This window comes from Branchiostoma belcheri, unplaced genomic scaffold (assembly GCF_001625305.1).
Source record: "Branchiostoma belcheri isolate BF01 breed outbred unplaced genomic scaffold, Haploidv18h27 scaffold25, whole genome shotgun sequence".
NCBI lineage: Eukaryota > Metazoa > Chordata > Leptocardii > Amphioxiformes > Branchiostomatidae > Branchiostoma > Branchiostoma belcheri.
Genome location: NW_017803854.1, coordinates 527069 through 554076, shown reverse-complemented (window position 1 = coordinate 554076; position 27008 = coordinate 527069). Strand labels below are relative to the sequence as shown.

Genomic DNA, 27008 nt, shown 5'->3' with positions numbered 1-27008 from the left:
ACCAACCAACCAACCAACCAACCAACCAACCAACCAACCAACCAAACCAACCAACCAACCAACCAACCAACCAACCAACCAACCAACCAACCAACCAACGCTGCACACACACGCACGCACGCACGCACGCGCGCACACACACACACACACACACACACACACACACACACACACACCAGGCTACTTTGCGGGCTAAATAAATACTAAGAGCAGAAATCGGCCTAGAAAGTGGATATAATTGGCCAAAGAAGTTTCCACTACTAGTATTTATTCTTTGCAGCCACCGAAAGATCTGCTTGGGGACTACTGAATTAATTTGTTTCGCACGCTCGCAGCTAGTGTTATCCACGAGTCTGACTTTATTTGGCCCAACAATGTTGCCGTCTAGTTTAACTTTATGTACCTCACCTGCGGGAAGGTCGTTTGGCTTTCACCACACCTTGCCTGGCTCTATCTGCTTAGTGTCTACCAGACTAACTACGCTGGCTATATATAAGAGAATATTTGCCAGGGGAGTTTGGCCTCCTTGGGGTTTGACTGTCCGCGCAGTTCAGAGGGAAAGAACCAACGTTGCAACCTACCGAGGCCTGACTTCCCTGGCCAATTTTACTCTCCTTTTTTTGCCGAATTCTACGATCCGTATTCCCGTAGAAAGGCCTGGTGGAGGCTAGGCCCTACTGACTTCACACTATAGAACAATGGCGCAGTGATAAATATGAGAGTACATGCATGTGATATGTGGGAGGTAGATACAGAGGTAAGCAGGTGCGGTACGCCCACTCGACTAGAAACTATTTCAACTCTACACGTACGTTCTACATTACGCTAAACTAGACTTATGAAGGGTACAGTGAGCAGCTGTATACAAAACATGTGATATGTGGGAGGTAGATACTGAGGTAAGCAGGTGCGGTACGCCCACTCCACTCCTAAAGGCCGTAACCCCTAATTATCTCCAAGTAGACGTTTAGTTCTCGACCGATTTTTGACGTGTTTTTTAAAAGCGTTTTTATCTGACGTTCTTTTTTGTGCTGGCATCTTCTTTTTACGCCAGTCCAAAAGGAAAATGGTAACTATGGCCAGTTTGATTCAGTAACTGTCGTTGCAGCCATCGAAAGATCTGCTTGGAGATAACTAATTATTGGCCAGATAGTAGCACATATCGTGGTTGTAGAAGCCAAACAGGTATACCTGGATTTCAACCAGGAGACAAAATTTAGATGTCTAACAAATACACCACTATGATTCGCTTTACACGCGGGCAAGCCTTACATGGGGGCAAACGTACATTTTGTAGCGTACGAAAACTGTATACATTGTACGTCGATTCGTTTTATGTCAACCGCGTGTAAATCGGCCCGCATGTTTCGACGTACGACAAGTACGTGTAGTACGTTCAGATCGTACGATACCTCGAGGGCTAGCGTTGGCGTGCTCTCTGTACACGCACCGCAAGCCATATACATGATCCTGCCAAATACATGACTCCGACACTACTTGGGGGTTTTCAATATACCTGGGACTAGGGATGGGAGGGGTTTAGTCGTGATGTGGGGGACTAAGCCTAACCTAACCTTAATCGTAAGTTTAACCCTAGCACTGAACGATGATCCCAACTCTAACCCTAACCCTACACCCTAACTCTAATACCAACCCTAACCCTAACCCTAACCCTAGCCCTAACCCTAACCCTAACCCTAACCCTAGCCCTAGCCCTAACCCCTACCCTAGCCCTAGCCCTAAACTCTAACCCTTACCTTAGCCCTAGCCCTAACCCTAACCCTAACCCTAACCCTAACCCTTACCCTAACCCTAACCCTAACCCTTACCCTAGCCCTAGCCCTAGCCCTAGCCCTAGCCCTAACCCTAACCCTTACCCTAGCCCTAACCCAAACCCTAACCCTAGCCCTAACCCCTACCCTAGCCCTAGCCCTAACCCTAACCCTAACCCTAACCCTAACCCTAACCCTAACCCTTACCCTAGCCCTAGCCCTAACCCTAACCCTAACCCTAACCCTTACCCTAGCCCTAGCCCTAACCCTAACCCTAACCCAAGCCCTAGCCCTAGCCATAAACACCTGACCTCTCAGGTATGTGGCGGCTCAAGGAACTGGCCACTTCGCCACGCCCCCGCTGTGTACACACTACCTGTCCCTGGTGCCCTTTGTTTGTTTACTTCTGCAGCGAACCAAACACTCACTCGTGCATTCATAGACGCTAGCCTCCACCAGGCCTTTCTACGGGAATACGGATCGTAGAATTCGGCAAAAAGGAGAGTAAAATTGACCAGGGGAGTCCGGCCGCGGAAGGTTGTTTCTTTCCCCGGGGGCCCAGTTAAACCTACAATGCGGCCAAACTCCCCTGGCAAATATTCTCCTCATGGTATATAACCAGAGTAGTTAGTCTGGTAGAGGCTACATGGCGTCATGCTCCCAAAAGTGGGCGTGGCGCCTTGGCTCACTGAATGCCTCCCAGGCAGAGTTGAGTTTTCCCGCCACCACTGTGGCCACAGGAACGAACCAGTCGTCACTAGATCGACCAATCGCCATCGATTCTAAAGTGACGTCACAGATGCGGGAATTTTGAATTTGAAATAAAGTCAAGTGGGTGCAATAACTTGTCTTGTCAGCAGGGCAAGCCTTTGTAATAGCCACAGGCTAGCTGGGCTGCCCTGACTGTGTGTGCTGAACATCCAAACCATGCAATAAATAAATTAAGGGGATATTTTGTCATATTGTAGGAATACATTCTCGCCTCATCGCTAAAAGTATATGCATGCACCCCTCCGGTTTTCACGAAGTGGCATCGTCCAAGGACTTAGGTGACACATGTTTGCCTGCGTACAAAAGGCCATTGCCCTCCACGCACGTGTCACAAGGTTAAACTACACATACGTTACAACAAAATGCAATCTCACATTTTTTATACGACATGGCGGTCTCTCTAGTACTAATACTAGTACTACATGTATGATGTAGCCTACATCCTGGTCGATCAGTATATAAATGCACAAGCCTTTGTCAAAAGTTCCCCTCTAGATACTAGTATTTTTCGAAGTGGCATGGTCCAAGGTGACACATGTTTGCCGTACAAATATAAGGCCATGCATTGCCCTCCACGTGTCACAAGCTTAAACTACACATACGTTACAACAAGGTGCAGCCTCTCACATTTTTTACGACATGGCAGGCTCTGAAGTACTAATACTAGTACTAGCCTGCATCCTGGTCGCTCAGTATATAAATGCACAAGCCTTTGTCAAAAGTTCCCCTCCTGATATTTTACAGTGGCATCGTCCAAGGTGACACATGTTTGCCCGCGTACAAAAGGCCATTGCCCTCCACGTGTCACAAGCTTAAACTACACATACGTTACAACAAGGTGCATCCTGTCACATTTTTGATACGACATGGTGATCTTTCTAGTACTAATACTAGTACTACATGTAGCTTGCATCCTGGTCGATCAGTATATAAATGCACAAGCCTTTGTCAAAAGTTCCCCTCTAGATACTAGTATTTTACGAAGTGGCATGGTCCAAGGTGACACATGTTTGCCGTACAAATATAAGGCCATTGCCCTCCACGTGTCACAAGCTTAACCTACACATACGTTACAACAAGGTGCACACGTTACATACAGTTTCATGCAACAATGGCGGCCTCACTAGTACTACATTTACTAGCCTGTCTTCTCCTAGCCTCACTAACGGCCTCCCCCGCGGGCGCTCAGCTGTGCCAGATGGTGGACGCCTGCTCCTGTAAGCTGGAGAACGGGACGGTGGTAAGCCTGCGGAGCCTGGCTAACGCGGACGGCGGTTACGCCTTCAAGACCGGCGGGGAGAAAGAAACGTTCTGGTACAACCCCTGCTTTGGGTTTGACCAGGTGGGTGGTATAAAATACAGCGGTCAAAAAAGCTGTGTGTTTTTTCTGGCCTCTACCAGGCTCCGGGAGTCGGCTGGAAAGAGTAGAAATCGGTTAAATAGAGAGATAACATGCCAGGGGAGTTGGTCCGCTAGAGAGACCAACATTTTGCCGCACCCGTGACTCTGATACAGTACTTTCTACTTGGCACCTATCAGAGAGCGATTAGTGGACTTGTAAGTTGTAGCGACCCCTGACAGGCTTCGGGTGCGGCAAAATGTACTCTCTAGCGGACCAACTCCCCCGGTATGTTATCTCTCTGTTTGACCGATTTCTACTCTTTCCAGCCTCCTCCCGAAGCCTGGTAGAGGCTATGTTTTGCCATGCACGGAGCCAATAGCAATACCTATCGAATCCAGAACCGTGCATCTCTGGTTCTATTCCTGAATGGGCTAGGGTTAGGATCAGGCACGGTTCTGGATATCATAAAAGTCCCTAGTCTGTGAGAAAAAGAAATGTAAATTTACCGTCTCAAATCATACCAAGTGTGGAAAGATACTGATGTTACGTAGATAAATTCATCTGATTTTGATAGTTACTTTTTTTGTCCACTGTTACTACTGCCCAAATCTTGACAGTGTTTTACAAAACAAATACTAAATTCGCCGACTTAGAGACTCACCTGTGTTGTTTTCTTTTGGCAACGCCTCCGGCGCGGAGCCGGTCTATATGTACATAGTATACTCTTACGGTTTATGTATGTTCTCATCAGGGCAGCGGTTGCAGCAACGTTAGCGTGTGTGCGAACTTGCAGGACCCTGCTGACCGCACCGTCGCCCTGGGGTACGTGAAGCCGGACTCTGTAACCGTTATCAACACCACTACTGTGGCCTTCAGGGTGAGTTAGCCCAGTAAAATTAGAAAGTAAAACTAGAAATGTTTACCTTCGCATAAGGCCTGCTCTTTTATGCACATACAATACCATCTATATAGAACTCTGTATAGGTACAATTTGGGGATATTTCCCGTGCAACGCATTACACCACAGCAAAACGCAACGAATGCGGAAGTAACTATGCCATCGCAGGTCAAAACTTATCATTACAGTTAATAAATAATTCCTGGACTTTCTTTTTCCTGCGCCTGTCGCCACCGTGAATATATAGTTCCGTGAACATGTCCATTTTTCTCAGACCGTGAACTTTTGCTACCGCGTGAACATCAAGTAAATTTTTGTATTCATTATCCTTCTTAAATGCTGCTTTATTATGTGCTTTATTGCTGCCTTCATATTTCTTTGTCCCCCCCCCCCCCCCAGTATACGGGGTACGGCAGTAATAGCGAGGTGTTCGCCACGTGTGACGACCAGGCCACGGAGCCGATCTTCCAGTCGCACGGGATCGTTCACGACCCTAACCAGCAAGATAGGTAACTCACGCACCGTTTGGTATTGTCTAAATGTGCTTCATCGTTGTCTTCATTTCCTTGCGCTTGTAGTTACAGTAAGTACACGGGTTTCAGCACTGTTACAATAAGCGAGGTGTTCGCCACGTGTGACGACCAGGCCACGGGGCCGATATTCCTGTACCACGGGATCATTCACGACCCTAACCAGCAAGATAGGTAACTCATAGCCTCCTGTGCAGGCCCCGCGGCGGTGGGGAAGAGTTTTTAACGCATTATTTTAATACAGCCGGCCATCCTACATAGCCGCCGAGAGAAGGTTCCATTCCGCCCACGTGGCTGGCCGGCTATATTAAAATAATGCGTTAACTATTAAACTGGGCCAGAGATTTACGAAGTTAACAAACGACGAACTGTTCACATACATAAAAACGTTCACATACATCGTCTAAACACCTGGTGATTGAGAAACTCTGTGAATTCGTGTACGCATATCTCAAGAGAAGAGAAGAAACTAGTAAGCTATTGTAAGCTTTAGAGTTAGATGAATTACATGTATAGTATACATTTACAGTAGCTGTTTGTTTTGTTTTTCTTCCTATACAATTCCCTATGTACTAGTAACTAGTATCATCCAATATGTTATGTCATCCAGTGCATTTAGCCCGGAAGGGCATGAATATGCAATAAACATCATTGTCATTGTCATTGTTAAAAACTCTTCCCCACCGCCGCGGGGCCTGCACAGGAGGCTAGGTAGCCTGGGTGCCATCCCCCGTAGTATTCGCCCGCTCCCTAATGTTCAAAATGACTTATTTTGTTAGACTGTCATGGCAGTGGTAAGCTAGCGACATTAGGGAGCGGGCGAATACTACCGTAACGGTGAATGGCACCCAGGCTACACTCATGCACCGTTTTGCTAAGGTCACATTTCCAAACCGGGGCCCGGCCGGGCAGTCTCATAGAACGAAAAGTACGATATAAAAGACAAGGAAACACAGAAAAGTTTTCGATGGTAATCATGGGCACTATTCCTGTATATTCTTGATATGAATGGTTAATTTTTCGTTCATACAAACAGCCCGACGAGGCCCCGGTTTGGAAATGTGACCTAAGCATTTGGTAGGCAAATATACGCCTCCTGCACTGGTAAGTGTTATTAGCCACTACCAGGCTTCGGGAAGCGACTGGAAAGAGTAGCCAAATTGGCCAAATAGACACTGATGCTATGCAAGGGAAGTTGGCCCGCGCTATTAACATAGTACAGTTTTCCGCTCGTACCTATTTGGTCAATTTCTTCTCTTTCCAACCATGGAGGTAAATGCGATTTTTTTACCTGAATGTTCCAAACGATCACCGAAGCCTGGTAGAGGCTAATGTGTTATTTTAAGGCTTCATGTTTCTAGTATAAAGCATAGAAATACAAAAACAAACATTCAAAAATGCTGTCATTCACTGTCTTCTGTCTGCTCGGTTTTGATTTGCATTTCCACGCTGTAGTTCGTCTATCATATTGTTATTTTTAAAAAAATAAAAACGACTTATTTTATTGGACTGGCATCGCAATACTTGTGTTAACTATTATAATCGGAGAATGGACATCAGGATCATTATTTACAGCGTTTTTTTCAAGTTTTCTTGTATGACCTTGAATGAGATGCTGGGTGTCAGCAATCCTTCGATAGCTCAGTTGGTAGAGCGGAGGACTGTAGTGGACATGTGCTGTCATCCTTAGGTCGCTGGTTCGAATCCGGCTCGAAGGAAAGTTTTTTTTTCATCAGTCAAAATGCTGAGAGATAGCAGAATGTACATGGAGGACTTTTTTTTTAAAATGACTTATTAAAATGAATCGAATCCTAAAGATTGGAACAATGACAGGGAAAAAAAATCACTGATACCCAATCTTTAAAATGTTTATCCTCTCCATACAGGTATGTCTTTTCCCTGACTTCTTCGGAAGTCTGTGCCAGGCATGCGCAGTGTAAACAGGTGAGTCAATCCGATGATCTTTGTGTGTGCGTGCGTGCGTGCGTGTATGCATCTCGTGTCATGCAGTGTGTGTGTACATGTGACTGTGTGTGTGCGCGCGTGTGTGTGTGTGTGTGCGCGGGCGTGTGACAGCGTGTGTGTTTGTGCATGTGTGTGCGCGCACATGTGTGTGGGCGCGCTCGTGCTTGAGAGAGTGAGAGAGAGAGAGAGGTAGAGTAAGAAGGTCTGTGCGTGCGTATGAGTGCGTGCGTGTGTGCGTGTGAATGAGTGTGCGTGCGCGCACGTGTGTGTGTGTGTGTGTGTGCGCGCGCGCGCGCGCGTTCATGTGAATGAGTGTGTGTGTCTCCAAACGAGGGTAACCTGTTCCGAACAACAGCCTGCCCTGCCGACAAACATCCGCCCCCTCACCCCTCCTTGAACCCTGGCCTCTCCTCCAGCGGTGAGCAAACAGCTCAGTCGCGACGCGGCTGGGGACAAGCTGGTCTGGGGTCAACTAACTCTATGTTGATGTTAAGAATAATCATTAACTTGTTTCAAACCAGATGCAACGAACAAAATAGCAATGAGGCAAAAAACGTGAACGGAAATATACGGTTTTTTTATGTTTGATGCTACTAGTATTTGCTTACAATAGTCCTGTTACAATGACCCAAATGGAACATGCGTTCTGTTCCATTCATAATTTTCGTCAAACCAGAATGCAACGACCAAAATCGAAAATTTGCGGTCAATTCAGAAAATGAACGGAAATATCTTAATGCAACCTTGAAAACCCCAGTTGCAGCTGGATGTTATCACCATTTATTCTACCTTTAAGTTACTGAACTATATGTATTGCTTTAACTTATTCCTGTGCTTCGGAGTTTATGTCTTGTTCCCATCACGTTAGGTTGATCGGTGCACCTGTAAGATGGACGATGGGTCCGGAAATCTCAACCTTCACTCCTTCAACCGTCCCGAGAAAGCCCTGGAGATCGCGGTACCCGGTGGTACCGTGTACTATAACCCGTGTGTAGGTAAGCCGTGGTACCCGATGGTACCTGTTGTGTAGTACGTATGTAGGTGAGACGTGGTACTCGATGGTACCGTGTACTACAACCCTTGTGTAGGTGAGCCGTGGTACCCGGTATGGTACCGTCTACTACAACCCGTGTGTAGGTGATCATGGTACCCGATGGTACCGTGTACCACAACCCGTGTGTAGGTGAACCATGGTACCCGATGGTACCGTGTACCACAACCCGTGTGTAGGTGAACCATGGTACCCGATGGTACCGTGTACCACAACCCGTGTGTAGGTGAACCATGGTACCCGGTGGTACCGTGTAATACAACCCGTGTGTAGGTGAGCCATGGTACCTGATGGTACCTGTTGCGTAGTCCGTATGTAGGTGAGCCATGATGCTCAGTGGTACCAAGTACTGTAACCTTTGTGTAGGCGAGTCGTTGCACCTATGGTACCGTGTACTACCACCCGTGTGTAGATGAGCCGTGGTACTTGATGGTACTGTGTACTACAACCCGTGTGTAGGTGAGCCATGATGCTCTATGGTACCACATACTGCAACCCGTGCGTAACTTTTTGCAAAGCAAATGCATAATGTTAACCTTCGCATATGGTTTGCTCTGTTAATTCTTACTCAAACACATTCATATATATGGTCAGACACTAAATCCCTCCTGCTATGAAAGTGCAACATGATGTAACCCAACACTCCCCCCCATTCAAAATCCTGGCTACGGGCATGCACTAGTCACCATGGCAACAGACACAACATTGGTTCAGGTCAGAGGTCACTGTTTGGAGAAGAAGAAGAATAAGAAACTGAGCAAAAACAATATACTTTCCTTCGTAAACATAAATATACTGAAGCAAGCTTTATCCTACAGGAGTCGGCGGCAACATATCGGACACGTGTCAGGACGCGTCGGTGTGTCTGAAACAGGGCGACACGTTCCTCAACCTGGGGTCGGCTCGATCCGGGGTTTTCATGACGGATGAAGATGGTGACGTCATCTTGGAGTACCACAACCTCCAGGACGAGACAAAGTACGTAACGTGATATTGTATCGTAACTCTTATGTTTAGTATCATGTTGGTAGTTACATGTTTAGAGTTAAAACTTTAAATCCAAAACAAAAAGTTCTCTCACCTATAGCTTTCGACCGGTCACTCTGGTCTTCCTCAGTAGACTTAACTTATGTTTAGTGTTAACGGGAGGGGTCCAAAGTCCGGCAGGGGTCCAAAGTCCGGCATAGTTTTAAAGATTATTATAATTCTGTTATGCTTGGGTGAATCCACTTAATAAGAACAATTAGTTATGGAGCAAGACTTTATGTTAAAAATAACAAAGTCGGAAAGCTTGTCGAAGTTTATTGCTCAAACTGCTAGCGATTGAAATATTTGTTTGAATTTAACGCTTTTCGCGGAGGTTGACGAGAGAACGTGTCCAGCAGCCTTCAGAACTGTCAAATCATTCATCCTAAAGTGTGACATGTGCAAAAATTTTACCCCACACATGAAAGGTGATTATTATACTTTTCATAGAAAACACACCATGGCTTGACATTGTCTTTATCCTTGGAAAATCGAAGCTTAAATAACGGGCAAATGTTTACACTGTGAACACCTAGCGGCCCGCCATCTTTACTGAGCCGCTACGAACAGGCAGCCGGGCGATACAACAGAATGAAGTTTGTAAACTCGTCGGTAGAGCGCCGACTATTCCCGAAAATCAAACCCTACCTGTTCAAAAATCCCATAGTCACTACTTCTGCCAAATAATTATAAGGCTGAAAAGACCATCAAGGCAACCGAAAGCGGATATATTTGAGGCTCTATATTTGGGCGCACGCAGTTGAAAACAACGCCGCCATTTTGTTTCTTAGTGGCGGGGTGACTTAGCTTTCACCGAGGGAGACTTGTATCTACGAACATTGGAAAAAGTGGCGTAATAGAAAATATGGCACATTTTTGGGACAAAAAAATAGTGTTGCAAACTTATAGTGTTATTATGTTTGCATGGAGTGCTGAAATAGTCACAGCACGGACTTGGTTGTTACGTATGCCGGAGTTTCGACCCCCTTTTGGTGTTGGAACGTTCCACGAGAACGCAAACCAAAAACCTGCCGTGACTCTCGTGTGCTGTCAAACGGCAGTGCGGAACGCTACCGTGAAATGAAATATACGTCTGTACAGCTTAAATCACAGATATATTGCTGTTTCAAGATCTAGCCTTATTTTTTGATAGGTTTAGGGTGACATGTACAGTAACAAAATACGTGCGTCAACACATAGAACAGTATGCCGGACTTTGGACCCCTCCCGTTATTCCAGTACAATTTACGGATGTAAGGCCACACCGCCTTAATTTTATGGATGACATCCTCTGAAGTCCCCCAAACTAGTGCGCGCGGGCGAATAAAAGAAAAATCCGGCCAAAAATAAAAATGCTACTAAATCACAGGAATACAAAGCTGGTGTTGTGAATTTATTGCAGTACATACCAACATATACAACAAGAGTTTCACAATCTCATACCTTCGCCAAATGATGTTAACCCTTGCGGGTGACGAATTATACAATTTTAATCATTGATTTTGTAAATAAGAGCCTCATTTGCATGGATTATATCAGTTGATCATATTCTCCATCCAATGACAGCCTTATCATAAGAAAAAGGCTATTATAGCACTTCCTCATAAATTATGCAAATGAGGTGATGATTTGAATAAATTATGTTTATTGATGTTCACCTTCACTTAACTTCCAAATGTGGCAAGTATGAAATTTGGGGTGCAGCAGTTACAACTATGGAATTATAAGAATTTGCCATTAATTATGCAAATTAGGTTCTCATTTACATAATCTATATCTTCAGATGTTTTTCTCGTTCTCAAGTAGATGTCACAAGTGCTTCATAGTTCTATTATCGAACAAAGCAGATTTATAGAATTTCCTCATTAATTATGCAAATTAGCTCCCGATTTGCATAATTGCCATCTGATTATGTCAAGCATTCCTTCAGCTACCTACATACCAAAAATCACGACAATACGTCGACCGGTTCTTGAGTTATCGTCCTTCAATTTTTTCAACAAATGCTCCTGCAGTTCCAGAACAAACGGCTAGGGGGCCCAAACTCACGTCACTTCTTCCCTAGCCCAAGAGCTTTCTACCACCCAAAATTCGTGACCCTAGCATGTCCAGATCAGGAGATATCAAAACCAGAAGTTCTGCTGCAGTACCAAGGAAAGCCGCCAGGGGGCCCAAAATCTAATCATTTCTAGGTCTCATTAAGACCTACCCACCTACCAAGTTTCATTCCAATCCATCCACTGCTTCTCGAGTTATCTTGCTAAACCACACACACACACACAAACACACCCACACACAGACAAACGCTACTGAAAACATAACCTTCTTGGCGAAGGTAACAAGCCGGCACATGCTGGCTTTTGCCGAAGTTATAAGTCGGCAGTCTCGGCACTGTTCGTATGTACTGAGTTCTTGAGTCGTGGAGCTTAGGTAGCCTGGGTGCCCGGCATTGTTGCTAACTACCATGGACTACCCAGACCAGAGCCTCGGTGGACATGATCTTTTTTATAAACATTTCACAAAGACACTTTTAGAACAATAAATGCTAAATTCTGTACCTACACGGAGCCTACAGCTATACATACTAAAATTTCCTCTTCACATTCGAAAAATCCCTTCTATACATTCTAAAAATCTCCCCCCATACATTCTAAAAATCACCGCCATACACTCTAAATTTGAGCTCCGTACATTCTAAAAATCGCCTCTATGCACCTCTGTTAACTTTTAAGTTCTCGTTTGAGAAATTCTTGTAATGATTTTAAGGAAAACTGTGCAACATTAACATTTAAGGAAACTGTGCAATATTATGTGTCTGTGAATTGTATCACAATGTTATGTGTTTAATGTTTCCCTGCATGTACGGTCATAATTCATGTACACTTTGCACAGCGGACATTCAACATTCGACATTAAACACATGGAGAGAATTTGTGGTCCGTTGTCTGTATGTTGAAAAAGCTGCCTGCTAAAAGTCAAACTAGGCGTGTCATTTCAACACGTTATCTATAGTAAACTTGGTCAAGCGAAGATCCCACCAATACGGGGACGCCTAAGCTTAATATCCTGTGGCTTTCTGTTGTTCTGTTGTGACAAACTTATCAGATAAGACCCTAAGTATGTATAATTTATGTAAGGTGTGTTAAGGTGTTACGCTTAGCTATTGTAGTGCGCAAAGGAGTGCCGTTTCTATAGGTTATTTGTTTGGTCATGTGGAACAGGCCACAACGACTTGATTTTATGGATGCCATCCTCTGACGACCACCAAACTAGTGTGCGCAGGCGAATAAAAAAAATCCGGCCAAAAATAAAAATGCTGCTAAACCACAGGAATACAAAGCTGGTATTGTGAATTTGCGGCAGTACATAGCGACGTATACAACAAGCCGTGGACTGACTACCCAGGCCTAGAGCCTCCGAGGACGTGATCATTTTTTTTTTTGTAGAACAGGCGAAAATCAATGCGCGCGCGGATGTCATCCATAAAATTAATTTGGTGTGGCCTAACACAAAAGAGACGATTAAGGCCGCACAACACAGTATTCATGGGCGAACCCCGTAGTCAAAAGTAGTCCGGGCACAAAGTAGTGCTACACAATACTAGGGAAGGGTGCAGAGATTGTTTTGTGCATGGCATCGAGACAGAACCTGTGGTAAATGTTAGAGGAATACGTCAGTTTTGAGACTGTAAAAGTTGGATTATGGTGCGTGTTTAGTCGGAGTAGATTTGCGCTTGGATACTTGTCCCGCCTAGTACTGTGCGTCGGCTGCAGTTCCATGACCTCCGCAGTGGCGCTAATAAAAGAGGGCGCGAGAAGAGAACTAGCCGGCAAATTTAAGCTCATTTTCACATATTTTGTACACTATACCCTGAAATTAAACATATCAAAATTCTGAACCTTGCTTGTGCACCCTAGTATGATTTTCCGTGAGTCGAAGTGAGTCACTTTGGAGTCCTTAACTATAGAAATCCCCATAGGGCTAATACTGTGTTGTGCCGCCTTATTCTGGATGTGGATGTGTCAGATATTGACATTTGCAGCCATTTATTAGCTCATTTGTCACCATTTCGTACTTGAAGCGTTTGAAAAATCCCAGAAACAAGATTTTTTTCTGTTTTTTTTTTCTCTGAACAGGACGACGAAGGTGACCTTGACCTGTGACCCCTCTGCCCGCGTGGAACCGGTGTTCGAAAGTCCGTCCTTGACTGACGGCCACCTGGTGAGACCTGATGGTATTGCAAAAAGCACCCCCACTTGCCTGGGTGCCATCCACAGTAGTATTCGCCCGCTTTAGCTTACAACTGGTGTGATAGCCAGCGACATTATAGAGCGGGCGAATACTACTGGGGATGGCACCCAGGCTACCCCCACACCATATTTCTTGTAAAATGTTCACCTATGCGAAAGCGTCGAACCCCTCTGTTCTATTTCAAACACCTCAGTCAAATTCAGGGAGGGAAATCTGAAAGCAGCAAAATGAGCTGATGTCTGCTTGATGGATAAAGACTTCTTGTTTTACCGGTAAAACTGAATTTGTGACATCGGATGCACTTTCAAGTTAATCAAAGATGAGTAGTTTGATCCCTGTAGTTGTTAATACCGCTATTTGTTTGTCCGACTTTGCGCGTCCTTCCGGGCTGATTTTGATGGATGTGTTAAATAGTAGAACACGTCGGTAGTTCGATGTGTTCGACCCACATTGGTCTATTCTATCCAGTGTTGTTCGAAGATAGATTGCTACTTTTTGGCATATCAGGCAACAATACTAGTAAGGTGGCTATAATTGGAAGATGTAGTATCCCTAGGTAATGTGTACAAAAATTGCTACTACTAATGACCAACGCTTTTCCTTCGCCAGTCCGTCACCATGAAGAGCGTGTGCGCATGCGCGGGGTCCTGCATGTTCCCGGCCCGCACATGCGCAGCGGGCGACAGCTGTAGCTGTAAGATGAGTGACGGTTCGGGCACGGTGAGTCTGCACGCGCTGGATAACCCCGCGGCGGCCTTCAAGGACGTGGCCACGTCGTCGGGCGTGGAGTACACGTTCTACTACAACCCCTGCAGCGGTCTCACCGTCGGTACGTATTGTAACATTAGTACTATGGCCGACAGGTGAAATGTATTGTAAGTACTACCGTGGCCGACGGGTACTTGTATTGTAACACTACCGTGGCCTACAGGTACAATGTAGAGTAACACTTAGTGATACAACATCTAAGAAAGTCCAGCGTCAGAAGTGGAGTACACGTTCTACTACAACCCTTGCAGCGGCCTCACTGTCGGTACGTATGGTAGTACGGTGGCCGACAGGTACAATGTACTGTAGGTACTACCGTGGCCAACAGGTACAATGTATTGTAACACTGTTGGAGTGTAACATCTAGGAAAGTCCAGCGCCAGGCGTGGAGTACACGTTCTACTACAACCCCTGCAGCGGCCTCACCGTCGGTACGTAGTACCTAGCCGGCTTCAGGAGGTGGCCGGATAGAATAGAAACTGGTCAATTAAAGAGATAACATGCCGAGGGAGTTGTTCCGCTAGAGTACATTTTTTTACCTTGGATGGGTGTATTCTATCTCTCTCTATTTGGCCAATTTGTATTGTAAGACTTGCAGACATCTAGGGATTATTACTATGTATATTTGGCGAAAGAAACCAATATGATATATTCGAAGTCGCACTACATTTATTTTTCTTACGGAAGCGTTGTGCAATGCTTACATAGTCCCTCCGGATTTGATGGAGTCTTACAGTTGACGGAACAGTCAAGGTTTGTCCTCAACATATAGTAGATAGCCTGGATGCTCATCTCTGGACACAGCATCTTACATGTCTCTCTCAGGTCTGGAGGGGTGTGCAGACGTGTCGGGCTGCGCGTATAACCACGTGGCGCGGCGCTACTCGGCACTGGGAGCCGTCATGCCGGACGCCTTCACACCGGATCAGGAAAGGCTCATCATCGCCTACTCAGGTATCACTCACTCACTCACTCACTCACTCACTCACTCACTCACTCACTCACTCACTCACTCACTCACTCACTCACTCACTCACTCACTCACTCACTCACTCACTCACTCACTCACTCACTCACTCACTCACTCACTCACCACTCACACCCGTAACTGCAATATATTGAATATGTCCGGACATATGTATGTAAGAAACGTTTTTCAGCGTATTGTAGAGTGGTAGAGTGGATTCATTCCTCAAGCTGACCAACATCTCGCTCACGCAGTCGTCTCTCAGTAAGACATCTGAAACCGGTCGTGTGAAGGCTGAATAAAAGTTCTAAACCGTAGCATGGCGGCTCCAGATGTCTCAGTAACGACTGTGATATATTACTGTGGTTTGATAGATGTGAGTTATGTTGAGTATTAATTCCACTCTACTGTATACTACACGTAACGGTTTTTCACAACACTTTCTCTTCACGTCTGCAGACCAGCAGAGCGGCATGTCCTTTAACCTGACCCTGGTGTGTGACGTCACGGCTGCCGAGCCGAAGTTCGCCTTCACCGGAACCCGGCTGCAGAACAGCTACGACTTCATGCTGACCACGAAATGCGCATGCGCGGACGAGTGCGCGGCCAACGGTCTGAAGTAGCTTGACACTAGCCTCTACCAGGCTTCGGGAGACGGCTGGAAAGAGTAGAAATCGGCCAAATAGAGAGAGATAACATGCCAAGGGAGTTTAGGTCCGCTGGACAGTACAGTTTGGCATGTTATCGCTCTCTATTTGGCCGATTTCTACTCTTTCCAGCCGCCTCCCGAAGCCTGGTAGAGGCTAGCTTGGCACAGTCAATCGAGTTGCCGTCCCGTGCCAGCTCACGGCAAACCAAAGATAGAAGTCCTCTTGCAAACTTAGATAAATAAATGACTTGAATAAGCAAACAAACAAAAACAAACAAACAAATAAACAGATAAATAAACAGACACACAAGAAGAAACAGCAGTGAAATTATTGAATAATTCTACAAGATAGAACATAGAATGCAGGAAGAAGTTTGTTTTCATATCTAGAACAATATTAAACTAACGATATCATTTCTATCTATCCATGGGCGATAGGCCACCGAGTTTTTGTTGAGATCGCTGTTGCTTTGTTTTATGAACACTCGTATACTGTGCACTCCGTACAAGCTTAAGATTCCCGATAATCATACACTGAACACAAACACTATGAACACGGTCCGTTGAAAGGATCCGAAGAGTCATGAACTCAACACATAACACCGTGAACACTGTCCGTCGAAAGATTCCCGAGAATCATACACTCATCACATAACACCGTGAACACTGTCCGTCGAAAGATTCCCGAGAATCATACACTCATCACATAACACCGTGAACACTGTCCGTCGAAAGATTCCCGAGAATCATACACTCATCACATAACACCGTGAACACGGTCCGTTGAAAAATTTCCCTAGAATTCTCTGTACAATGAACCATACAATCATATATAATACATACTGCTGGGTACTTGGTCCGCTGAATCATACAATAAAAAGCACACTCATTACTCAGCTGTTACATTGGCGTTCAGGGTAGCGCAAAGGCCGACGGGAATAGAACAGGTTTCGCAAACTCGAATGCGTTCGCAAAACCGCTGCTCGACTCGATAGAACCCCAAGCCGGGGCTAGCGCTAGCGATGGTAACTTCAAAAAGATGACAGGGTAGGAAACACCTACCCGTGAACTGCGTTACCAACTGGGGTGGCAGCAAAAATGTGACTTAGAATCACGTTCGGTGTGAAGTCCCTGCCTCCCCAGACTCAGAAAACAACGATATAGTACATTTTAGAGATATTGGGCACAACTACACTTTCCAAATCTCATGCCTGGGAAACATATGTAGAACTGAAAACATGTAGGTGGGGTTTGTGGACGTGTTTAGAGTACATTTACACATAGCATGTCAAGACTCTTGTCGGGTGATGTAGCCAGTTGTGTGCGTTTACATTTTAGAACCGCGCGGGAAATGTGGGCCTATCGTGCGTCTGATTGGCTAGCGATGATGTCATTGACCTGTACAGCAGCGACCTGGTAACGCAGTTCGCCGGAAATTGGACTTTACAAAATGCTTCATATCTTCTTTAAAATATGGTATCATACCCCCAAAAAGTTTACATGGCTACTTAGTTACCCCTTGATTATAGATAGTATCAAGACTTTTATTTTCCTTATGGCATTTCGCAGAAAATAGGGTCTTTTGAAATGGCATTTCGCACCTAGTGTATACTAGTACTAAGTACCTAACCAAGATGAAGCGTTCGGAAGTCGCTGTTCGGCTCTCGGCAATCTTCGGGAGACTTCGGTATCTGTTCGTATGGTTCTTTGGAATCCTCATCAGTTTGTGACCGTGTTCAGTGTACGTATGATTCTAGGGAACCTTTCAACGGGCCGTGTTCACGGTGTTATGTGTTATGTGACTGTATGATTTTTGGGAATATTTCAACGGACCACTGTATTGTGATGGCAACGGGCTGAATGAGCAGACACAGTGTATGTTCTAGCATGCGCGAAACCATAATAAGGATTTTATTTAATGGTTTACAAAACAATGTAACGTTACATGTATTGTTAGATCTCAACAAAAACTCGGTGGCCTAGCGCCTGTGATCTATCGTTTCAAGATGTTACTTTCAAGTTTCAACCCTTTATTGTAAGGTTGTCTGATTTAATGTGACTGTTTCTTGTGACATGAAACGTCTGAAAAATGTATCGAGTTGTTTGAGTAACAATTCTATGTGCATGTAGAGTAGAGTTATTTTGTCATGCCACATGCCAAATGCCAACGACAAAATGGCAAACTGTGCCTCACAGAGAAATACGTTCATCTGGGTGGGCGGCCTTCCACTTCAAGTATCGAGCTTTGCGAGCCATTGGGTCATCTTTGCACAGTCCTGGGCATGCGCAACGTGTCTTCAGGCTTATGATGTAGAAGTTTTCGGACGGCTCCCCCAGCGCGGTGAATTCTGGGACATGCTGGTCAGGGTCGCACATCAGACGAAGGTCAAAGCGGCGGCCAGTGTCTTTTTCTACGGTGTAAAAAAGAAAGAAAAAAAAACAACTTCTAAGAACATCTGGTGATATTTGAACCTATTTTGACATACTGTTGTAGCAATCACGACATTTTTCTAATTGTGGCTAACGAATTCCAAGGATTTCACAGTTAAGAGAGCAAAACCAACACTTTAAACGTGCCTTTTCTCTCATCCTTACTTTGTCTGAGTCTCAGTAACGTCGAAAATTAAAAAAAATAGTATCAAAAACTCTTGTTTTTATGTTACCTACGCAGAATTAGAAGGAAAAATATTGTTTTTGCTCAGTTTATCTTCTTCTCCAGACACATGAAAATGCCAATATCTTCGCAACAGCTTGGAAAAGCTTAAAGTTCGGCAAGTTTGTATCATGTACTGTACCTGAGTATACGTAGTGAAAGACGACACTTCCGTCCTCTTGGCTGACCTCAGCGTTTGCCTGCGGTGCGACGTCACCGATGGCGTAGTAGAGCTCAGCCGCCGTGTCGACCTGACAGGCCGATACGTTGGTGCACACCGTGTTGGCTGGAAAAGACATTTTTAAATTCCAACATGTAATCACAAGACGTGGTGACGGCACACTCAAGTTTTTTTTCAACTTATATTAATTCCGCCACCAACACAGGGACAGCACAATACTCATTTTTCACCTGAGCGAAGTTTCTGTATCTCTGTGGTACCGTGGCCGACAAGTACAGATCTGCGCCGTCTGCGCAAACACCTGCTTCGTCGTTTCTGTGTAGACGACGCAGGTATGTACCTGTCGGCCACGGTACTGTGGAATTACAACGATAACCCATTACAGCTTACTAAATGAGAACCCGGAGCAGGGGTTGTAGTAGTAGGTGAAGTTCCGGCCGAGGTCAGGCTGGAAGTGGGTGGACCTGAGCGGCGCCCAGGGGTTGTCCAGCGGGTGCAGGTTGACGTCACCTGTCCCGTCACTCATCTCACAGCTGCAGGCGTCCTTCATGGTGCAGGTGACAGCAGGTGCCAGGCAGGCACCTGGGCAGGCGCACACGCTAGTCAGCTTAAAGTTCTGCAGGATGCAAAGAAAAAAAAGATTTTTGTGGCGTAATGGTTGGGCATTCGGCCCGGAACTGCATCTATTGAACGTTCCCAGTCGAACACCATAAGCCCCGCCCCCTGTTCTATGTCTAACCCTACTTCGACGGAGGTGTTCGAAATAAAACAGGAAGTTCGACGTGTTCGAAATAGAACAGCTGCAGGTGTCTTTCATGATGCAGGTGACCGGAGGGCCCAGCCAGGCACCTGGACAGGCGCACACGCTAGTCTGAAACACGTGAAGAAAAAAAAGAGGTGGTTGGATCTAGAGAGTGGCCTTAAAGGGAAGAGAGGGAGGGAGGCACACAGCCACACAACTCAGCCACACAAAACGATGCTTCTGTACCCGTAAATAATGATCAAAACAACTTACCAGCAGGAGGGGCTCGGCCCACTCGAACTCGAACAAGGCCTTGTCCCTCTGACCTGGGTCACAGACGAGATTCACGTTCGAGACCCTGGGAATAGACGTGTTCTGTTATATTTCCGTCTTCAGAGAAATTAGAAACATTTAGGTACTCAAGCCCAAACAAACGTTCTACACTTTTTCTTCAAGATTGCATAGTCCACTCTCACTTTAAATAAATAAAGACTAAGCTTTCCTTCCAGGACATGAATGAATTTGGACTAACTTCAAATTATGGTTGAACCCGTCTACTCTTGGAACGTGACGTCAGAGACACGTGGCCGTAGTAGAAGGTCCTACGTGCCAGATAACTTGTGTCGCCCCCCGTCTCTGTTCAGGATAAGTACAGCCTAGTTTTCATGACAATGACGTTTCATTTCTTACCTTGTAGCGTTGTCCGTAACGTGGCTGTAGCTGATTGTGACCTGGCTCGTTTCCGGGTCGACAGAAAACCTTGCGGAGTCGGTGCTGCCATAGTTGTACCCCTGTCCAGTGTTGTCCCTCCACTGCTGGCAGACAGAGGTCGCCTCGCTACACTCGCTCACGTTAGCCTGCTGCATAGCTGTGGGGATAGAGAACTCTGACTGGTTCACTGGTTCATATGTGAACCTGTCAGAATTGCCCTGGGGAAGGTGACAGACGGTCACCGAAACGTCGGATGAATAAAAAAACGTGGTTATGTAGAAAGAGTCTCTTTACTCAGTGACTTACCAACCTGATGAAACTATTTCACACACATATTGTTTTTGATCTGAGGCCTCTTCGCTGCACTCGCTCACGTGAGCGTGCTGCATAGCTGGGGGATAGATAACACTTCTTGCATCATCAATCTAGATGACGTTTGGTGTTTGATGTTTTACTATGATAACCTTCGCAGAAGGAAAACATATAGTTTTTGCTCCGTTTATTCATCTTCCTCTTCTTCTTCTCCAAACAAATACCGGTAAAGTCAATGACCTAGGCTAGAAGTCTGTCACCATAGTAACTAGCATTGCAGCATACGGTCTGCAGTGTTGGGTTACATTATGTAGCAGGACAGAGCTAGAGTAGCTGCTCACCATATATTAACCGGTACAGTATATGAACCAATTTGAGTAACAATAAACAGAGCAGTACTTTGTTAGGCTAGACCATGTCGGGGTAAACATCAGCCCAAAGGTTACCGTTATAGTTTGATTTTCTTTACCTTCACACGGTGAGTATAGGAAGGTGAACATGGAATGGTCGATCCTGTACACGCTGTTGGGATGAGCCAGAGAGCGCAGCTCAATTCTCCCCGAGCCGTCGCTCATTTCACAGGAACAACCATCCACCTGATAGTGCGACATCACAGAAAACTTTAGTAGTTTAGAGAACGTTATTGACTCAACAAAAGTACAGCGACTTTCGTAAGGTCTTTAACTTGACACACAGACAGACGAGTGGGTACAACAGAATTGGCCTACGTACAGGACTATAGATGAATCAACTTATACTACTTGTTCTAAGGTCTAAACATTCTTTGATATATTTACCTATGTGTACACGGTAAAAGTTATCACCTTCTAGAATGAAATTAAATTTATCTATAGCATTAAATGTAACAAATTTCGTTGAGCAAGCAGGAAAAAAGGTTGAACAGCTTTGTACGTTTATCATTGTATAGTGGACAATCCAGACAATAAAACCATTTCAAAGTCCAAAATAACTATAAACAATTAAGTTTACACATACAAGTAGCTCCCGCCGGAAGTTGCTTTTGGGTGCGGATTTTACATGTTGTGGTAGACTGTTCCAGAATGAGATTGATTTGTACAAAAGTGTCTTTTTCGGAGTGATAAACACTCAAGGTTTCAACTGTCTGTACGTGTATGCACCTATGTCTGCTCCCTACCTGTTTACATTCAAGCTGCGACAGAGCCGACTGGACGCTCCAGGCCAGAAGTACAGAAACCGTAACCCTCCACATGGCATCTCAGTTCGAAAGATTCACAGCAGCAAAACAAGAATCGTCGGTCTACACTGACTAAATAGCACAGTTGGTGTGTCGCAACGAATGGTAATAATTATGAATGAGTTGAGTCATCACTATTGAGGACATCGAACTTTGAGCCGTCACATGAAAGCATGTGACGTCTCACGCAAACATGTTATTATGTTTACCGAAGGAAAACATATTGTTTTGCTACGTTTCCTCTTCTTCCGTTCCAAACACTGACTTCGGACCTGGTCAACGTCTCTCACCATGGTAACTGGTGTTGGGTTACATTACCATGACATTATGTTGCAATTTTATTTGCACTCATGTCTGACCATATATGTATGAATGTATTTGAGTAAGAATTAACAGAGCAGACCATATGTGAAGGTAAACATTATGCATTTGCTTTGCAAATATTACCTTTCTAGTTGGAACAATATTTCTGTTAGTGACCTATTTAGGGTCAGATTGACTTTCCGACACAGTAGATCAATGATCGCAACGGTTGTTTGTTGTAGCGGGATAATATTGTTTTTGTATACATTTTCCATATGTCAAGAGTGGACAGGAGTAGATATTTCGGAGATGATATTTCATTTTTCATTTCATTTCTTTATTCAGGTTTACCAGGAGGTACACACCTTGTTGATTAGGAGTTTTTTGGGAACGCTAACATTAAAATATACGATGAAATACTGCTTCTTACCTGTTTACATTCTATTTTTGTTTCACTCGCGATCGGCGCTGTGGGGATTTTAGACACTGAAGAAGACTATTTCTTGGGAGGGGTGAAGGGAGCCATATACATCAGGGCCCATCACCCTTCATTGAACCGCGACGGGGGCCGACATCGTCTACCAGATACCAGAGTAACTGGTCGAAAGCTCTAGGTGAGAGATCTTTCTGTGTTGGATCAAAAGTTTTAACTTTAAACATGTTTACATTCTAGTTGCGACAAAGCCGCTCTGACGCTTCAGACCAGGAGGAGAAAAACTGTAACCCGCCACATGGTATCTGAATTGGCGAGATTCCCGGCAGCAATAGGAAGAGTCTTTGATATACACTAACTAAAAATCACAGTAACGTTATGTGTGTTGCAATGGACGGCAATAACCATGTAACAGTTGAAAAATGCCCTATTAGGACATCGAACTTTGTGCCGTCACATGAAAGCATGTGATGTCTCATACAAACATGTTATTGCTTCTAGTGCCCTATTTAGGGTCAGATGGACTTTCTGATACATTACGTCTGATAGATGAAATGTTGCAACGGTTCCGCAAATAATTTCATCAGGTTGGTAAACGGCTGAATAGCAAAGTTCTTTCATCACAACCATTTATTTTTCAAGAGCCGACGTTTCGATGACCGTCTGTCATCTTCATCAGGGCAATTCTGACTGGTTTAATGTGCACTGACGCTAGATCAGTCATCGAAACGTCGGCTCGTGAAAAATAAATGGTTGTGATGAAAGAACTTTGCTATTCTGTTGCAACGGTTGTTTATTGTAACGGGATCACTGCGTTTCGACATGTGCACATTTTAGGCATGTTTTAAGGGTAGATACGTGTTCTCCTATGGAGATGATATGAATATCTGACGTTACTGTCACAAAAATAAAAAACCCTCCTGTATATCAAAATATAAAGGTTGAAAATCAAGTGAGAAAGCCGCCGGGTGTTTTTGCAAGCTTCAAGATGTATTTACTGAACTTTTTTGTATGTGAGAAACACTGCACTACATTCAATTCATAATGGATAAAAGTATTCACAACCAAATACAATATTGCACATATGATTAACTGCCTTACAGCTTTAAAATGGTCATCTTCGTTGGTCTTGATACTGAGTTGTACATGATCCTCAGTCAAAAGCCATGAACAATCGTTTTCATTAACAAGAGTTCCACGATCTCATACCTTCGCCAAATGGTGTTAACTCTTGCGGGTGACAAATTATACAATTTTAATCATTTATTTTGTAAATAAGAGCCTCATTTGCATGGATTATATCAGTTGATCATATTCTCCATCCAATGACAGCCTTATCATAACAAAAAGGCTATTATAGCACTTCCTCATAAATTATGCAAATGAGGTCATGATTTGAATAAATTATGTTTATTGATCTTCACTTCACTTTACTTAACTTCCAAATGTGGCAAGTATGAAATTGGGTGCAGCAGTGACAACTATGGAATTATAAGAATTTGCCATTAATTATGCAAATTAGGTTCTCATTTACATAATCTATATCCTCAGATGTTTTTCTCGTTCTCAAGTAGATGTCACAAGTGTTTAATAGTTCTATTATCGAACAAAGCAGATTTATAGAATTTCGTCATTAATTATGCAAATTAGCTCCTGATTTGCATAATTGCCATCTGATTATGTCAAGCATCACTTCAACTACATACATGCCAAAAATCATGACAATACGTCAACCGGATCTTGAGTTATCGTCCTTCAAATTTTTTTCAACAAATGCTCCTGCAGTTCCAGAACAAGGCGCTAGGGGACCCAATCTCATGTCACTTCTTCTCTACCCCCAAAGCTATCTACCAACCAAAATTCGTGACCCTAGCATGTCCAGAACATGAGATATCAAAACCGGAAGTTCTGCTGCACTACCTAGGAAAGTCGCCAGGGGGCCCAAAATCTAATCATTTCTAGGTCTCATGAAGACCTACCCACCTACCAAGTTTCATTCCAATCCATCCACTGCTTCTCGAGTTATCTTGCTAAATTACACACACACACACACACACACACACACACACACACACACACACACACACAGACAAACGCTACTGAAAACATAACCTTCTTGGCGAAGGTAAAAAACACCTGGTCTATATGACAATACATGTCGCCAATTTCATGCCAGAAAAAGTGTCAGAGTCGATCCGCATCTAACTCTCTCTCTCTGGACTGCAAAATCATGTCGCTTATCAAAAAGTCGCACATCTTGGTACCTTATATTGGCAGACAACATCAAACATGGTATCTTAATAGAAGTGCACAAGCTTTGTAGTAAAAACATGTGGCTGAATAGTAACCAGAGAAAACGTTATCGAAATGCTTTGCGCGGCTCTCTCTAACAGCAGCAAATATTTCATACTTTTTTGACGTCTGTGAAGCTCGATCTTCCTTTTTTTGTAGCATTGGAAAAGAAAACACATTTTAGTCAGGGTGGAAGGACTTCCATTTCAGATAGCGAGTTTTGCGTGCTATTGGGTCATCTTTGCACAGTCCTGGGCATGCGCAATGGGTCCTCAGGGTCATCTTGTAGTAGTGCTCCGTGACCTCCCCCAGCGCGGTGAATTCTGGGACATGCTGCTGTTCATCGCAGATCAGGGTAACGTCAAACTGGCGGCCATCGGCTCCACCTATAGCATGCAGTATGCACAGAAAAATTATTAAATTTGATAAATCTGTGCTTTATTTCTTTCCGGCTATTTAGATTTTTGACTACTGAAGTCATCAGATTAGCAAAATGTCTGACTTTTGAATCATAAAAACTACATCTAATTACACAGGATGCAGTTTATGGAAGAAAAGTTTGACTTGACAAGAAATCATGGAAACAACATTGTTCAAACTGAAATTACAAAAGTTTGTAAAATATGCCTGTCAGAAACCTGTTGAAAGAATGATGAACTTAACTGACTATCAGTATTAGGGCACTGTTACCCGTTACATTCTAAGCCAGATTTCGTTTTAAGCCGCCCAGACAGTATATAACATGAAAGATGGTGCGGACCTGAAATTCCCTCGTCGTCTGAATAGGTTAAACAAAACTTCAATATTTGATTGTACAATATATGCGATGTACAATCTGTACGAAAGTCCTACACACTGTAGCGACAGTTTGAAATTGCAGCGAGACTTGCCCTACCCACTGACCTGTGTACTTGAGGACCAAGTTCCCTAGCTCGTCCTTCGCAAGTTCAGACGCCGGGGCCACGTGACCCAGGGGGTAGAATATCTGGGGCGAAGCTTCTGTGTCAACCTGGCAGCTGGATACATTCCTGCAAGGCGTGTTGGCTACAAAGAGGCAAAACAGATAATTAAATTTAAAAAAAAAAGATAGACATTACTTGAAGCACTCGCACGGTCGCATGCATTACCGAGTAGGAGAGTCTTCGGTAGAAGGTAGAACGATAGAAGTACGTCATTTTCTCTAATTCCAACAAAAATGCATTTATGGCATGTGCTTTATACTAGATAAATAATTCAAAACAATAGTTAACTAGTTTGTCGATAGAATTTGTTGGAAATATTACATCGAGGAAGGGGGAGGGGGATGGTCTTACGTCATATCCGTGACCGTTACTAGGCATTATGGGAAGTGTGAAATTGGTGTATCGACCGATCCTGATCGAACACGTCGAACCCCGACGTGTTCTATTTCGAACACGTCGGGGTCAAAATCAGGGCTTCAGGTTGCTTATACCTTTTACTTCAGGGAAGTATGCGGCTTCCTGAATCCCCTTCGCTACTAGACAGGTTTGAACTCCTGTCATTCTGTCTGTCAAGCCAACCCACGTACTGTCCGGAGTCAAGATCTAGGTTTACTGTCAACTTGCACCTTCTCCACAGCTTGCAGCCAAATGTTTGGTGTACACAGATACAAAAGCCTGCAGCTCAGCCACTCAAAAACAATGCTTCCTGCCCTGAGTACGTAGTGATTTGCCCTTACCGAAGTATATTCCGGAGCAGGGGTTGTAGTAGTAGGTGAAGTTGCGGCCAAGCTCCGGCCCCAGGTGACTGGACCTGAGCGGCGCCCAGGGGTTGTCCAGCGGGTGCAGGTTGACGTCACCTGTCCCGTCACTCATCTCGCAGCTGCAGGCGTCTTTCATGGTGCAGGTGACCGGAGGGCCCAGGCAGGCACCAGGGCAGGCGCACACGCTAGTCAGCTTGAAGTTCTGGAGGACAGAAGGAAGATAGAATTCTTGTGGCGTAATGGTTGGGCATTCGACTTGGGTGGACTTGGACTGTTTCAAATTGAAATCTATAATATCTATAGACCGTTCACAGTCGAACACAATATAAACCCCGACCCCTGTCCCATTTCTAACACTACTTCGACGGAGGTGTTCGAAATAGAACAGGGGGTTCGCGAGGTGTTCGAAATAGAACAGGGGGTTCGACGTGTACGAAATAGAACAGGAGGTT

At 44.6% G+C, this 27008-nt stretch overlaps 3 protein-coding genes and 1 non-coding gene across 4 annotated transcripts in view; 2 read left to right on the top strand and 2 right to left on the bottom strand.

Annotated features, from left to right (window-relative positions):
• Positions 1 to 3654: 3654 nt before the first annotated feature.
• LOC109471592 lies at positions 3655 to 15966 on the top strand. Its single transcript, XM_019770940.1, has 10 exons — positions 3655 to 3885; positions 4637 to 4762; positions 5183 to 5292; positions 7200 to 7257; positions 8147 to 8273; positions 9148 to 9307; positions 13492 to 13576; positions 14216 to 14435; positions 15200 to 15328; positions 15801 to 15966. Exons 1-10 carry the CDS (start codon positions 3655 to 3657, stop codon positions 15962 to 15964), a joined length of 1410 nt encoding a protein of 469 aa, XP_019626499.1. The 3' UTR covers positions 15965 to 15966.
• On the top strand, positions 6944 to 7031 carry Trnay-gua. The gene is given in 2 exon segments: positions 6944 to 6980; positions 6996 to 7031. It is a non-coding gene; the product is annotated as a tRNA-Tyr (tRNA).
• Positions 15967 to 17985: 2019 nt separating the features above from the next.
• LOC109471486 lies at positions 17986 to 21957 on the bottom strand. The gene is made up of 8 exons (XM_019770818.1): positions 21746 to 21957; positions 21059 to 21185; positions 20257 to 20434; positions 19840 to 19924; positions 19215 to 19440; positions 18786 to 18929; positions 18110 to 18401; positions 17986 to 18075 (listed from the first exon to the last, which is right to left on the bottom strand). The coding sequence occupies exons 1-7, from the start codon at positions 21818 to 21820 to the stop codon at positions 18181 to 18183; spliced, it is 1056 nt and encodes a 351-aa protein (XP_019626377.1). The 5' UTR covers positions 21821 to 21957; the 3' UTR covers positions 17986 to 18075; positions 18110 to 18180.
• Positions 21958 to 24669: 2712 nt separating this feature from the next.
• The window catches only part of LOC109471353, a 3215-nt gene continuing 876 nt past the window's right edge, over positions 24670 to 27008 (bottom strand). Inside the window, exons 2-4 of the mRNA XM_019770642.1 lie at positions 26533 to 26758; positions 25737 to 25877; positions 24670 to 25219 (exon numbers count right to left, since the gene is read on the bottom strand). Coding sequence (XP_019626201.1) covers positions 25014 to 25219; positions 25737 to 25877; positions 26533 to 26758 — 573 coding nt within the window. The 3' untranslated portion in view covers positions 24670 to 25013. The remainder of the gene's footprint in view (positions 25220 to 25736; positions 25878 to 26532; positions 26759 to 27008) is intronic.

Coding starts and splice junctions, on each gene's coding strand:
- LOC109471592 (XM_019770940.1), top strand. CDS start 3,655: ATGGCGGCCTCACTAGTACTACATTTACTAGCCTGTCTTCTCCTAGCC. Junction 8,274..9,147: donor GTACTATAACCCGTGTGTAG/GTAAGCCGTGGT, acceptor TTTATCCTACAG/GAGTCGGCGGCAACATATCG. Junction 14,436..15,199: donor CTGCAGCGGTCTCACCGTCG/GTACGTATTGTA, acceptor TGTCTCTCTCAG/GTCTGGAGGGGTGTGCAGAC.
- LOC109471486 (XM_019770818.1), bottom strand. CDS start 21,820: ATGTGGAGGGTTACGGTTTCTGTACTTCTGGCCTGGAGCGTCCAGTCG. Junction 19,441..19,839: donor GGGCCGAGCCCCTCCTGCTG/GTAAGTTGTTTT, acceptor TGCATCCTGCAG/AACTTTAAGCTGACTAGCGT. Junction 18,930..19,214: donor CTGCTCCGGGTTCTCATTTA/GTAAGCTGTAAT, acceptor TGTCTTTTCCAG/CCAACACGGTGTGCACCAAC.